The sequence below is a fragment of the Lampris incognitus genome, chromosome 19 (genome assembly GCF_029633865.1).
Source record: "Lampris incognitus isolate fLamInc1 chromosome 19, fLamInc1.hap2, whole genome shotgun sequence".
NCBI classification, from domain to species: Eukaryota; Metazoa; Chordata; class Actinopteri; order Lampriformes; family Lampridae; genus Lampris; species Lampris incognitus.
Window position 1 is genome coordinate 20,037,569 of NC_079229.1, and position 14,743 is coordinate 20,052,311.

Below are 14,743 nucleotides of genomic sequence, written 5' to 3' on the forward strand. Positions count from 1 at the left end.
AGTATTATGGATGGATATATATATATAATTCATAAATTGTTTTTTTTCAGGATTTATTGGTTACGAGTATATGATGTGGGTCGCCGGCTTCCCCCGAGAGGGGAAGTGAAGGGAGTTTGTACGTACGCTTGACGCGTGCTGGTCAGCCTTCCACCCAACTCCCATATTTAGTCAGAAAGAGAGAGGGAGGAGGAGGAGGAGGGGGGACACGAGGCTGTCACGGGAGCACCCTTCCCGTTGACGACTCCCAGCCTGAAACACCCCCCCTCGCCCCTTCCTCAGCTGTTAGCAAGAACACCGAGTCACACTGTCCCGGCGCGCGCGCGCGCACGCGCACTCAAACAATGCGTTTTACCTGCATAAACAAATGACACAGAAAGGACAAATTTAAAACTATAAGCCTCACACTTTTTTTTTCATTTGAGTGATCCAATAAACGCTGCAAATGTTAACAAAGAACACATAATACAACATTAGCAACTGCTGTAAATTTCCCAACAGAAAAATCCATTATGTAAACCTTGTTTCTACGTCATTTTACTTGTAAATGTGCAGGGTACATAACCACCAAGCGCCCCCAGAGGAGTCTCGGCAGCACACAATACAGGACAGCAGTATTACAGTGTACTTGTCTGGAAGCAGACAAAGCGTTTATGATCCGCAAACCTTCCCTGGAAAAATACAAGTTGAAACATAACAGCTGAAAACGTTGTCCATGTGAACAACCTATTTATTGACCCTGGGAACAAAGAAATACAACTGCACAATATAAAGTAAATTCTTGAAATGCTCACTTTTTGGATATATGCTTTTTTTTCCCCATAAGTATACATATATGTTTTCATTTTACATAATAGGTCTCATTTGGGCTGTACAGGTCCCGCTATTTTCTTATAAACACACAACGGGGGGGGGGGTATGTACATGTTGAAGAACAGCAGAGTTGCAAAATAAGAACTCTGTAATGAAAATTAGCCTCCCGTCATATCACGACTGAGTTCTACAGAACAATGTATACACCAACAGGGTCTCGACACTCATTGTCCATTATTCTGCCTCTGTATCCAGCCAGACGTTTTGATCATCCAGCCCAAATTCCTCCATCCATCTCGGAGCAGGCTCAACGAGGTCTTCTTTTCCTCTCCAACTCAACATCTCCTACTTTCTTTTTCCCTTCTACACATGCACATTTGTTTACATGTATATACACATACACACATGCATGAACACATTAACTCACTTGCAAACACACACACACACACACACACACTTGTGCATGCATACAGAGACACACATTCTCACACACACCGCGTATTCCCAATTAGCGTCTGGACAGGTCACCTCCTGTGAAGAGAGGAAATTCCAAGCACACAAAAGAGGGATAGAAATATGAGACGGAGCTGGGTCAACCAGCACAATCACTGCCTAAATAACATAACAGCTGTGCCTAATGCATGACCATCAGAAGTGTTTCCTCATTTACTAGGGCTCTGTGACTGCCAGATGATGATGCCGAACGGGGGGCTGTTCTGTGGTGTCATCTGGGAATGATGCTTCATGTGCTTCTGCTGGCAGTGCTGCCCCGTCGCACGCTATTTTCCATACCAAGTTTCCAGAGTTTCCTATTTGCCTTGTGCTTTGTGATACTTTGATGTTACTAAGTGTAGTCATTAGGCGCTTTCATCAATCGTTTTGTTTCAAAACGTTACCTAATTGTGTACCTTGCCTGTTTTGGCATCTATTGCATGCCTATGCACCCCCTTCTTTTGGATCTTTTCAATTTACTTCCTGATGTTTCTCCCTTCTTTCCCTGTATAAATGTTTTCCCATGGTGTTGTTTCTTCTCTGAACGGAGGGTCTGAGACTATAACTGTAACTGGGGAACATAAGTACACTTGACTATGTGTGTGTGTTCTACATGTTAGAGAGTAACCGTTGAGGCATTTTTTTCCTCAGTTACTATACTTGAGTGTGTATGTATTAATGTGTCTGCATGTCTGTGCAGGCAAGGGCTTTGTACTATCTAAGATTGATCGCTGCAGCAACCAAATCCGTCAGACTTGATGTCCAACAGACTGTGAGATGAGGCGGGGAATACGAGCTGTGAGTTGTTCTCTACAGTATGTGGCTACATCCAATTAACTAACGCAATCAGCCATGTTGATGAATGGATTAGCACATAATTGCATCTGAGGTGGGATCCCTGATTGAATTATTCATAGTGGGGGAATGCAAACATACACGTCAGAGAGAGGGGCGTGCTTGCCTGAGTCTGCATGTGTGAATCTGTAATTACATGCATGTGTGCATGTATTGTATGTACATGTCTGTGAGTATGTGACTGGGTGTGTTTTGGGCATGTGCCTTTATGTTTGTGCACATTTAGCATGTGCATGTCTATCTGTGTGCATGTGAATGCTCATGCACGTCTGTGTTAACCTAGTGTTAATGGAAAGTGATGATTGAGAAATTGCATTGGGAGGGGAACGAACAGCCGTTATAGCCACTTTGGACATCATGACAAAAAGCACAAGAAACAGCATGACTGACAGCATGAGTGCTACCACACCGCAAGACTGTGTGTGTGTGTGTGTGTGTGTGTGTGTGTGTGTGTGTGTGTGTGTGTGTGTGTGTGTGTGTGTGTGTGTGTGTGTGTGTGTGTGTGTGTGGCAAAGTTTGTTAGCAAGAGACAGAGTTTATGCACGTGTGTTTACACGCATGCAAGACTGTGTACCTTTCTGTTACAGCTTGATTGAATTTGAGGGCTAAAAGATGTTCTATGGGCTGATAGTGGAGTTGAACCAGGTTATGCATGTGTGACTGTGTAGGTGGAGGGGTGTGAGTGAATGAATATAGCTTGTATATTACCCTGTATGCATGGATCTGTGTGGACCAGGACTTGCTGCATTTAGAATGAACAGCATGTTATTTGCACGTTATGTTTGTATGTTCAAATGTGTGCGCACAAATTCAGGTTAGACTAATTGTGGTCTTTACATGTATGTGTCTAAGTAACAAAGAGATGCCCTATGATGGTCTGGCAACCTGTCCAGGGTGCCCCACCCACCGCTCAATGACTGCTGGGATAGGCTCCAGCATCCCGCAACCCTGATTGGGATAAGGGGCTTGGATAATGGATGGATGGATGGATGGATGGATGGATGGATGGATGGGTATCAGTGTGTACTGCCATTTCTCTGTGTGCACATGTGAATCTCAGTATTTGGGCATAAAAGCATATTCTCCTTTTGTATCTGTGTTTGCAGATGAGCATGTATGTGCACGGTTGCAGGTATGGGACGCCGACAATGTGGGCACTGTGATGTAAAATACTGGGTTGGCCTAACATAGCAAATACACGTGCAGGCGAAGATTCTTGCACACACAAACAACCTACCCACCTTGGCAGCTAGTGCACTCACAACTGTGTATGACGGGCAGGACCACGGGCTCGCTCTGTCCACTCTCACACTGCAGACTGAGGAACCGCACCGGGTTGTCAGGGTCTAGACGGTAACTACAGCACTCACACATTGCCTGGAGGTAAGGCTCCTGAAAGTGACAGGGGGGAAGAGGGGGAGAGGAGGAGAAGAGTGGAGGAAAAGAGTTAGAAAGAAAGCAAAGAGCATGGGAGGAGTGGAGAGGAGGCAGAGAGAGAGAGAGAGAGATGTGGAGAATGGACAAGTAAATGAAGGCAGATAAGAGAGGGGAGAGAGAACAGAGGATGAGGAAGGGAAGAAGGGCGAGAGGAGGTAATCAGGAAATCAGAGGAGATGATGAAGAATGGAAGGGGGGGAGTGAGATCAATGGAGTGGGAGGTGATTAGAGGAGAGTGTATGAGGGGTAAGAAGGTGGGAGGAGGTGACAGGGTGCAGAGGACCGAAGAGAGGGAGAGGGAAGGGGAGGGTGAGGTAGGTGAGAAAAGAAACGGGAGGGAAGAGGAGAGGATAAGGGAGAGAGAAAATGGCAACATCAGCAGAGGAAGAAAAACGAAGAGCAAAAGAAAGACAAAAAAGAGAGATGGGAGTTAGGAGGACAAGAATAGGACGGACCCAAACATGATGGAGGGAAGAGAAGAAGATGACAGAGAAGACGAGAAACCAGGTTGATAACATCTTCAAGAAATAAGTCAATTAACAATGTGACACATTTCCGACCCATGTAGTACAAGGAGGTACCTGAGCTAACACCTGCAACCATATCAATCATGGAGTATTTCCTTTTGCACAAATGAGAAATACCATCCAACAGTATATTGCATTTTAAATCACAATGAAATGTTGATACCATCTGAAACCTGCCACCTACTCTCATACAAGTATTCATGGAACGAAGTCTGTGCAAATTACTTTAAAGGAGAGTAAATAATTTAATCTAAATTTGACAAAACACTTTCCAGACTGGACATTTTAGTGTTTTGTTTTTTTAACAAGATTTTGAATTATTAACTTCAACTAATGACCACCCTCACTTCCCAAAAAAAAAACCCTAGATAAGAAAGCATTTGAAAAGACCTCTTTTAATGTATAAAAACACACTCAGTAACAGAATAACTATTCTGCGTGATAACAGCCAACCTCACGGAAGAGGTGCAGAGAGGAGTCCAATTAGTGTAAGTGGAGAGCAAAAGGAAGAGACAGTGCATGAAGAGGAGAAGGAAAAAATGGCAGGAGATGAAACTAAGGAGATGATAGGAGGAGAACAAGATGATAAAGCGAGGGAGGAACGTGGGACGCTTCGAACCGCGGGTAAATATTCCCCACATTACGGAGTACTGCAAAACTGAGAGGCTGGCACCATGTCCACTGCAATGTGTGTGTGTGTGTGGGGTGAACGAGGGACAGGGAGGCTAGTTCTTGGTTCTTGTGAATGCATCCCTCGCTTCTTTCATTCCTGGCAATCAATGAAAAGGGACTTCTCAGCACTACCCAATCATCGGGTACCCCCCACCCTGCCTCCCCCGCCCGCCCTGTCACCACGGTAACGGGAGCCAGCGACACATTTAGTTGAGCCGATGCTTATTTTTACTTGCTCACAGCATGGCTGATTCCATTTTTACGATGGAGAAAAAAACAAAATCTATGGAAGGGGGAAGTCGCTATGGTGATGAGCTCTCTGTCCTATGAGGACAAATAAGACAAGAAAAGAAAAACAGGTGAACAAAAACAACAAAAAAACACAAATGATCTTTGTTTTTGGGCCCAATCTTAACATCAGTATTAGATTTGTGATTACATTCATGTTAACTACAGTATACATTACAAACAGTATACACTGATGAGCCAAAACATTATGACCACTCACAGGTGAAAAGAACAACATTGATCATCTCCAATCAGGGCACGTGTCAAGGTCTGGGTAGGTAAGCAAACAATCAGTTCTTGTACTCAACATGTTGGATGCAGGAGAAATGGGCAGAAGTAAAGACCTGGGAGACTTTGACAAGGGCCACATTGTTATGGCCAGGCGACTGGGTCAGAGCATCTCTGAAACAGCAAGGCTTATGGGGTGCTCCCAGTCAGCAGTGGTGAGTATCTACGGACAGTTGTCCAAGGAGGGACAAACCACAAACCATTAACAGGGTGTTGGGTGGCCAAGGTTCATCAATGCGTAAGGGCAACAAAGGCTATCCTGTCTGGTCCGAACCAACAGAAGGTCTACTGTGGCACAAGTCACATAGAATTTTTAATGATAAATGTGTCACAACACACCCTACTGCGTATGGGGCAGTGTAGCCGCAGACTGGTCCGAGTGCTGATGATGACCCATGTTCACCGTTGAAAGCGCCCACAATGGGCACGTGAGTGACGGAACTGGACATTGGAGCAGTGGAAGTAGGTTACTAGGTTCGACAAGTTCCATTTTCTTTTAGATCAGAATCAGAATCATATTTATTGGCCATGTAGGTTGGCACATATACATGGATTTTCCAGTTTTGTGGCTCTCTGTATACTTAACATAGAATAACAACACTACAACACAACAATCTTCAGATATATACACAAAGATTGACTACCTACACGTGAAATAAGAGGTGATAAGGTACAATGGTGCAGAGAATATATCAGAGATGCTGAAATAGATGTTATCAGGTTACTTGCATACATGCCTGAGGTCGATGGACATGACAGAGCGTACCAGTATACGTACAATGTACAGTGCAGTATATACAAAATGGTTGGATTTATTGATAGTGCTAAGCGTTCATTTGAATGACAGCCCATGGAAAGAAACTGTTTTTATATCTGGTTGTTTTGGGGTACAGTGCTCTGTAGCACCCACCAGAGGGGAGGAGTTGGAACAGGTTGTCATCAGGGTGCAATGGGTCTGCAGTGAAGTTCTCTGCCCGTTTCCTAAGTATGGAGGTGTATAAGTCCTGAATGGAGGACAGGTTGGCACCAATGATTTTCTCTGCAGACCTAACTGGCCTCTGTAGTCTTTCCCTGTCCTCTTTGATGGCCAGACCAAACCAGACAGTGACGGATGTGCAGAGGACAGACTGGATTATTGCAGTGTAGAACTGAATCAATAGTTCTTGAGGCAGGTTGAATTTCTTGAGCTGGTGGAGAAAGTACATCCTCTTAGGTCATGTGGATGGCCGTGTACGTGTGTGCCATTTACCTGGGGAAGTGATGGCACCAGGATGCACTGTGGGAAGACAACAAGCCAGTGGAGGCAGTGTGGGCAATGTTCTGCTGGGAAACCTTGGGTCCGGCCATTCATGTGGATGTCAATTTGACATGTGCCACCTACCTAAACATAGTTACAGACCAGGTACACCCCTTCATGGCAATGGTATTTCCTGATGGCAGTGACCTCTTTCAGCACAATAATGCACTCTGCCACACTGCACATATTGTTGGGGAATGGTTTGAGGAACAAGGTGTTGCCCTGGTCTCCAAATTCTCCAGATCTCAATCCGATTGAGCATCTGTGGGATGTGCTGGGCCAGCACATCTGATCCATGGTAGCTCCACCTTGCAATTTGCAGAATTTAAAGGATCAGCTGCAAATGTTTTGGTGCCAGATACCAGAGGACACCTTCGGGGTTCTTGTAGAGTCCATGCCTTGGCAGGTCGGCGCTGTTTTGGCAGCACACGGAGGACCAACAGCATATTAGGCTGATGGTCATAATGTTTTGGCTCATCAGTGAAAATTATGTTTGTCTCCACTGTCCACAGATTGTTGTACATTTTAAGTCAAATTTCTGTCCCTTTTAAACCTTCATTTTTCAAACCCAGCAGATGTTAAATTAAATCCAATGTCCGCTTGCTGGTTAAATGTCAAAGGTCATGTGGTTAATACTGGCTGAGCCTGTGCTGAGAGCCAGTGGTTTGGCTTGCATCAGGACCCCGGATATGACCAGTGTGCTGGTGTGCCTTGGGGCAAGGCACTTCACCCTGACCATCCCAGATGCTGCTGCTCTGGGACTGATGCTGTATTTGCTTTCAGTCTAGACCAGCGTTTCTCAAACCTCTCCTGGCGGACCAATTGTCCTGCATGTTTTAGATCTCTCCCTGCTCCAACACAGCTGATTCAAATGATCAACTCGTTATGAGCCCCCGAAGCTGCCTAATAACAAAACTGATAATTTAAATCAGCTGTGTTGGAGCAGGGAGAGATCTACAACATGCAGGACAAGTGGTCTGCCAGGAGAGGTTTGAGAAACGCTGGTCTAGACAACATAGGCAGGAAAATAAAATGTGAAATATCTTTAACAATAAATGGATCAATAAATAAACAGTACTTATCCATTAACTTCCCTTCTTGTGGCTTTATATAGTGTCAAAACTGATCTTTTCACTATTGCCAATTAGCATACTCCTTCCACCTCCAATGCCTCAAAATGTTATATAAAATTATGTCTAGTCAACCCAAGAGAGTCACGCAGAATGACTGTAAAAACCAATACTGATAAAATTATCTTCAAACAACGTGGTAGGACAGTCCATCTCACCTACTTAGCTAAATGGATACTGGCTTGTGTGTGTGTGTGTGTGTGTGTGTGTGTGTGTGTGTGTGTGTGTGTGTGTGAGAGAGAGAGAGAGAGAGAGAGAGAGAGAGAGAGAGAGAGAGAGAGAGAGGGCGAGTGTGCAGGTGTTCCATATTCATACCTCCAGGATGACATCCGTCCTGGACAGACAGCGGCCTCTGCAGTAGCTGACCTCCACATTGTCGAGATGACAGTCTCCCTTGGTGATGTTCCTGACCTGCGTGTAGCGACCACATTCTGGCAGCAACTCTCCTGATGGGACCACAAGCAGGAGGAGGGGCAGCAAATAGGGGGGGGGAGGGAGAGAGAAAATGGGACAGGGAGAGAGAGAGAGACAGCCAGAGAGAGAGAGAGGGAGAGAGAGAAAGGAGGTTGATTTAGAAAAGTAAAGTAAGAGGAGGAGAAGAAAATGTGGGAACAGAGGCAGTGGAATGATATGGAGAATGGAATGGAAAAGATGGGTTTGTTTCCATGAACAATACAGACAGAGAGAGTGTGGGAGAGAGGGAGGGATAGAGAGAGAAGGAGCCTTGCCCTCTCACTGCTATTGACATTTTCTCCACCAGGAAAAAAGATTAAAGTCCTGACAGGCTCAGTAGTCTCTCACAAACTGGGAACTGCACCTTTTAGGTTTACCACATATAATTTAACTACAACAGAAAAAACAAAATAGTTGTTACATCAACTACCGTAAAGATGCACAAAGGTTCATTGAAGCAAGCAGTACATAAACATTTTGAGCATTTTTTTTTCCAAATCTCAACATACCCTATTTAAATTTATATTTAAAACTCATCTGGCAATACAATTTGTTTCTTCAGGATTAGTTTCAGCTATTTATTCTCTAAAATGCTGGAAAGACAATGTGTGACAAAGATGAGTCTACATCAGTCAATGCCATTCCTACTTCTTCTCTTGGCTGTTCCCGTTAGGGGTCGCCACAGCAGATCTTCCGTTTCCATCTCTTCCTGTCTTCCGCATCTTCCTCTGTCACACACGCCACTTGCATGTCTTCCCTCACCACATCCATAAACCTCCTCTTTGGCCTTCCTCTTTTCCTCTTCCCTGGCAGCTCCATATTCAGCATCCTTCTCCCAATATACCCAGCATCTCTCTTTCACACATGTCCAAGCCATCTCAATCTTGCCTCTCTTGCTTTGTCTCCAAACCGTCCAAACTGAGCGGTCCTTCTAATATAATCATTCCTAATCCTGTCCTTCTTGGTCACTCCCAATGAAAATCTTGGCATCTTCAACTCTGCCACCTCCAGCTCCGCCCCCTGTCTTTTCGTCAGTGCCACTGTCTCTACACCATATAACATAGCTGGTCTCACAACCATCTTGTAAACCTTCCCTTTAACTCTTGCTGGTTCCCTTCTGTCACAAATCACTCATGGCTCTCTTCTCCACCCACTCCAACCTACTAAAGGAAAAATCTGCCAATTTTCAACCTTATCTCCACCTATCAGCAAAAACTGTTCCCAATCTTATCTTTATCTCTGGGGCAGTGATGAGAACACCACCTCGGCCTAGCTAACTTAACCTTGGCCTAAGCTAACTTTCCAATGATGAAAATTACAGTGGCTTGCAAAAGTATTCATACCCCTTGAACTTTTCCACATTTTGTCACGTTTCGACCACACACATAAATATATTTTATTGGAATTTTATGTAAAAGACCAACACAAAGTGGCACACAATTGTGAAGTGCAAAGAAAATTATACATGATTTGAAATTTTTTTTACAAATAAAAAACTGAAAAGTGCGGTGTGCAAAAGTATTCAGCCCCCCTGAGTCAACACTTTGTGGAACCGCCTTTTGCTGCAACTACAGCTGCAAGTCTTTTGGGGTATGTCTCTACCAGCTTTGCACATCTAGAGACTGAAATTTTTGCCCATTCTTCTTTGCAAAACAGCTCAAGCTCAGTCAGATTAGATGGAGAGCGTTTGTGAACGGCAGTTTTCAGATCTTGCCACAGATTCTCAATTGGATTTAGGTCTGGACTTGGACTGGGCCATTCTAACACATGAATCTGTTTTGTTTTAAACCATTCCATTGTAGCCCTGGCTTTATGTTTAGGGTCGTTGTCCTGCTGGAAGGTGAACCTCCGCCCCAGTCTCAAGTCTTTTGCAGACTCCAACAGGTTTTCTTCCAAGATTGCCCTGTATTTGGCTCCATCCATCTTCCCATCAACTCTGACCATCTTCCCTGTCCCTGCTGAAGAGAAGCACCCCCAGAACATGATGCTGCCACCACCATGTTTGACAGTGGGGATGGTATGTTCAGACTGATGTGCAGTGTTAGTTTTCCGCCACACATAGCATTTTGCATTTAGGCCAAAAAGTTCAATTTTGGTCTCATCTGACCAGAGCACCTTCTTCCACATGTTTGCTGTGTCCCCCACATGGCTTCTGGCAAACTGCAAACGGGACTTCTTATGGTTTTCTTTTAACAATGGCTTCTTCTTGCCACTCTTCCATAAAGGCCAGATTTGTGCAGTGCACGACCCATAGTTGTCCTGTGGACAGATTCCCCCACCTGAGCTGTTGATCTCTGCAGTTCATCCAGAGTCACCATGGGCCTCTTGGCTGCATCTCTGATCAGTGCTCTCCTTGTTCGGCCTGTAAGTTTAGGTGGACGGCCATGTCTTGGTAGGTTTGCAGTTGTGCCATACTCTTTCCATTTCTGGATGATGGATTGAACAGTGCTCCGCGAGATGTTAAAAGCTTGGGAAATCTTTTTATAGCCTAACCTTGCTTTAAACTTCTCCACAACTTTATCCCTGAGCTGTCTGGTGTGTTCCTTGGACTTCATGATGCTGTTTGCTCCCCAATATTCTCTTAACAAACCTCTGAGGCCGTCACAGAACAGCTGTATTTGTACTGAGATTAGATTACACACAGGTTGACTCTATTTAGTCATTAGGTCAACATTCGATCGTTCAGCAATCATCAGGCAATTTCTGAAGGCAATTGGTTGCACTCAGAGAAAAGGGGGCTGAATACTTTTGCATGCCGCACTTTTCAGTTTTTTATTTGTAAAATTTTTTTTAAATCATGTATATGTTCTTTGTACTTCACAATTGTGTGCCACTATGTGTTGGTCTTTCACGTAAAATTCCGATCAAATATATTTATGTTTGTGGTCGTAACGTGACAAAATGTGGAAAAGTTCAAGGGGTATGAATACTTTTGCAAGCCACTGTATATCCCATAACCTTAACACAGAGGATTTTATGGCTGACAACACAGAGCCTTGCACACAAACAATTCATTCATACTACATTCATACCAGTGCAATAACTGCATTTATTCTAGTGCAATAAGTATATTTATTCAAGTACAATATCGCACTATTTACTTTTTATCATATTCATTATTTTAGAACCTCTGTTGTCAGCTGTGATTGTTTGGATTTCGTGGTTGTTTTTTGTTTTGTTTTTTCCTGTGTCTTTAATGCGCTGATCAGGAGCAGCGTTCTTAATGTCATTGTATTCTATACAATGACAATAAAGGCTTTATTAATGGGGCGTCCGGTTGGCGTGGTGGTCTATTCTATTACCTACCAACACGGGGATCGCTGGTTTGAATCCCCGTGTTACCTCTGGCTTGGTCGGGTATCCCTACAGACACAGTTGGCCATGTCTGCAAGTGGGAAGCCGGATGTGGGCATGCGTCCAGGTCGCTGCACTAGTGCTTCTTCTGGTCGGTCGGGTTGCCTATTCGGGGGGGGGGCTGGGGGGAATAGCGTGATCCTCCCACGCACTACGTCCCCCTGGCAAAACACCTCTGTCAGGTGGACCGGGGGGAATAGCGTGATCCTCCCACGCACTACATCCCCTTGGCGAAACTCCTCACTGTCAGGTGAAAAGAAGCGGCTGGTGACTCCACATGTATTGGAGGAGGAAGCATGTGGTAGTCTGCAGCCCTCCCCGGATCGGCAGAGGGGATGGAGCAGTGACCGGGATGGCTTGGAAAAGTCGGGTAATGGGCCGGATACAATTGGGGTTAAAAAAAAGGGGTGGGGGTGAACGAATTGATAAATAAAGGCTTTCTTCTTCTTCAGTGCATTCTGGTACGTGTAGGTGCTGTGAGAAAGGCTCTGTGAGCAGGATAACACCGATTTCTCCGTCAACATAGTACACAGTGAGGTCTGTATTGCTTCAATCGAGGACTGTACCCATCAGTACAGACTGCACATGCACAAAACCATAGGTGAAATCCTTTAAATATGGCATGCTGCACAATACCAATCTCAGGAAATTATTTGTTCAAATAAGAGAATAGAACAACAAAGTTTCAATTTGTATTTCTGCTGAAAATAATCTTGTTGAAGTGATATTCTAGTCACATCATACTCCTGATACTAGCTGAGTAGCCAGCCTCTCGTTATTCATATTTTGTCACTTGTTTCCAGAGAATGATTCTGGGTCTGTGGGACTTACCAGGAAACTTCTTTCTGCAGACTGGACAGCAGTTCCCGGGCTCCTCAACCTTAACCTCCCCCTGAGAGGAGACGAAGGCAGGGGAAGAGAGAGGAAGAGAAAAGAAAGACAGTTTTTAATTCACTTAACCCGGGCATTTAAGAACACATCAATACTTCCAAAAATGGTCTGGTGAGAGGAAATACAACATATCTGTCTAGGTTTTTACTTTGCACACATAAATATGATAAATACTAGACAGAGGAGAGGACAGGATGGGATAGTGTAAGGCAACAGACTACACTATATCTATGAGCATAGAAGATTATTTGGAAGAGAAGTGCTGAACGTACTGATGTGTTGAAAGGAGGCGGGTAAGGGAAGGAGACAGACTGACACAAAACAGATGAACACCGAGGAGCAATGTAGCAAATGAAAGGAGCGGCAGCAGGTCAGGAAAGCCAGAACTACAGGACAAAAACATAACAACAGAGTTCATGACAGATTACTGCAAACATGGACAAAGACAGAAGGACAGAGAGAAGGAAATAGAGATAGAAATGGAGACGGGGACAGAGAAAATACAATAGAAGAGCTATGAGGGAAAGAGCTGGAGATCCAAAGCAGTCCTGAGAGAGGCAGTGTCCCATGGTGTCCCCTTCCGAGAACAGCTGCTGTTAACAAGCACACTGAGTCACACTGTCCCAGCACACACACACACACACATACACACTTTTTCTCTTTGCTTATCCATCTTTAAAACGCGCACACACACACACACACAAACATGCACACACACTTTTTCTCTTTGCTTATCCATCTTTAAAACACACACACACACACACACACACATACATACACACACACACACACACACACACACACACACACACAGTTTTCCACTGCTCACCCCAAGGACTTATCCTCCCACTCTGCATTGCCCCAAGCATTCCCCCAAGGTTACAGAGAGCTGGCCTGCTAAAAGGGGAGGTCACACAGAAGATGGATGGAAATGCAAGGAGAAAGATTATGACTGGTATCTTGTGATGGATGGATGAGAGGAATGCTTTTAATTCCTCATTTTAAGGCCTGTGAAAACTGGATGCTCATTTGAAAGAAATGGATGCCTGACATTTAGATAAAAGGTAATGCAATTTGTGTCACTTAAAGTCTGCGAGACCAATGGCGCCCCCAAGGGGTGCCCGAGGGGGGCGTGGCCACCATGCTTAACTGGCCACCCCACTGCCCCCCCCCAACTGACAAGTCCCAGTCATTCTACTGTTGTCGTTTTTTTTTTGTTTTTTTTTTTTGGAGGTAAAACTATGGAAATGGCATACCATTTTTATTATCAAATTATACAAATCATTGAAATGATGAAAGTAAATAAACTGATTATAAAATCTGATGTGTGGTATTTTGTATTTGCATCGGAACTTTAGGTTAGACATATTTGCATCCATAATTCATTATTTTATTCTATAGAATGTAATTATTGCCACTTGCAGAATTTTTGGCCACCTGGACTCTTGACATTAGAAATACAATTTCTGTTCGAGACTATGATTCAAAGCATGGGAGATACTTGTAAATAATATATAATATGATGTGCTGGACATAAATAAAACCTTTATCAGCTAATAATTGATATTTATGTTTAAGCAACCCACAACCTTGATTTATTGGTGATGATGCATTCAAATTGGAATTTGATAGTCTAATTAACAGTGTCTTTACCTTTGTATTGACTTGTGTACCCTGAAATTCCTCTATACCGCTATGCTGTACAGCCTTTTTGTGTGACACCCCAAGATTTTCACTTGCCCCATCTGCCCCCCCACACACACACACACACTAAATATTTTCTGCATGCGCCACTGTGTGAGACAGAAATCAGATCTCAGCGTGTGTGGCTGTGTTATAAAGAAAATATGAGCCAGAGTTAGACAGCTTGACATATTGGGCTCCAGGGGGAAATAAAGACCTTCTAGATCTTACCGCCAGCCTTAATGTAACACACAAGGCAAATTATGAAAATGTTTGCTTGCTTGTTTGTTTGTCTAAAATCGGTTATGCTAATCTGTAATGATGAAGAACCAACAGATCTAAAGTGGGACATTACCCTGAAAATGGGATGCAAGAGCATCTCTTTAAATTTAGAAAAGTCAACAATAAAGGCTTACATTCAGATGTAAAAACTACGTCCTAAATAACAGAGTATGCTGTTAACTAATCAGTTCTCAGTCTGTCGGGCGATGAAACACTTGGCAGTAAAATTTGGTTTGTAATGTTAATGAGAACAATGCAGGGGGTAATTTTCATGAAGTAAC

General features: G+C 43.9%; 1 protein-coding gene across 1 annotated transcript in view; it reads right to left on the reverse strand.

The window, feature by feature from the left end:
* Positions 1–680: 680 nt before the first annotated feature.
* Positions 681–14,743, reverse strand: part of sspo (SCO-spondin) — a 172,151-nt gene continuing 158,088 nt past the window's right edge. Inside the window, exons 114-117 of the mRNA XM_056299211.1 lie at positions 12,438–12,498; positions 8,115–8,245; positions 3,402–3,552; positions 681–1,344 (exon numbers count right to left, since the gene is read on the reverse strand). Of these exons, the coding sequence (XP_056155186.1) occupies positions 1,322–1,344; positions 3,402–3,552; positions 8,115–8,245; positions 12,438–12,498 (366 nt within the window). The 3' untranslated portion in view covers positions 681–1,321. The remainder of the gene's footprint in view (positions 1,345–3,401; positions 3,553–8,114; positions 8,246–12,437; positions 12,499–14,743) is intronic.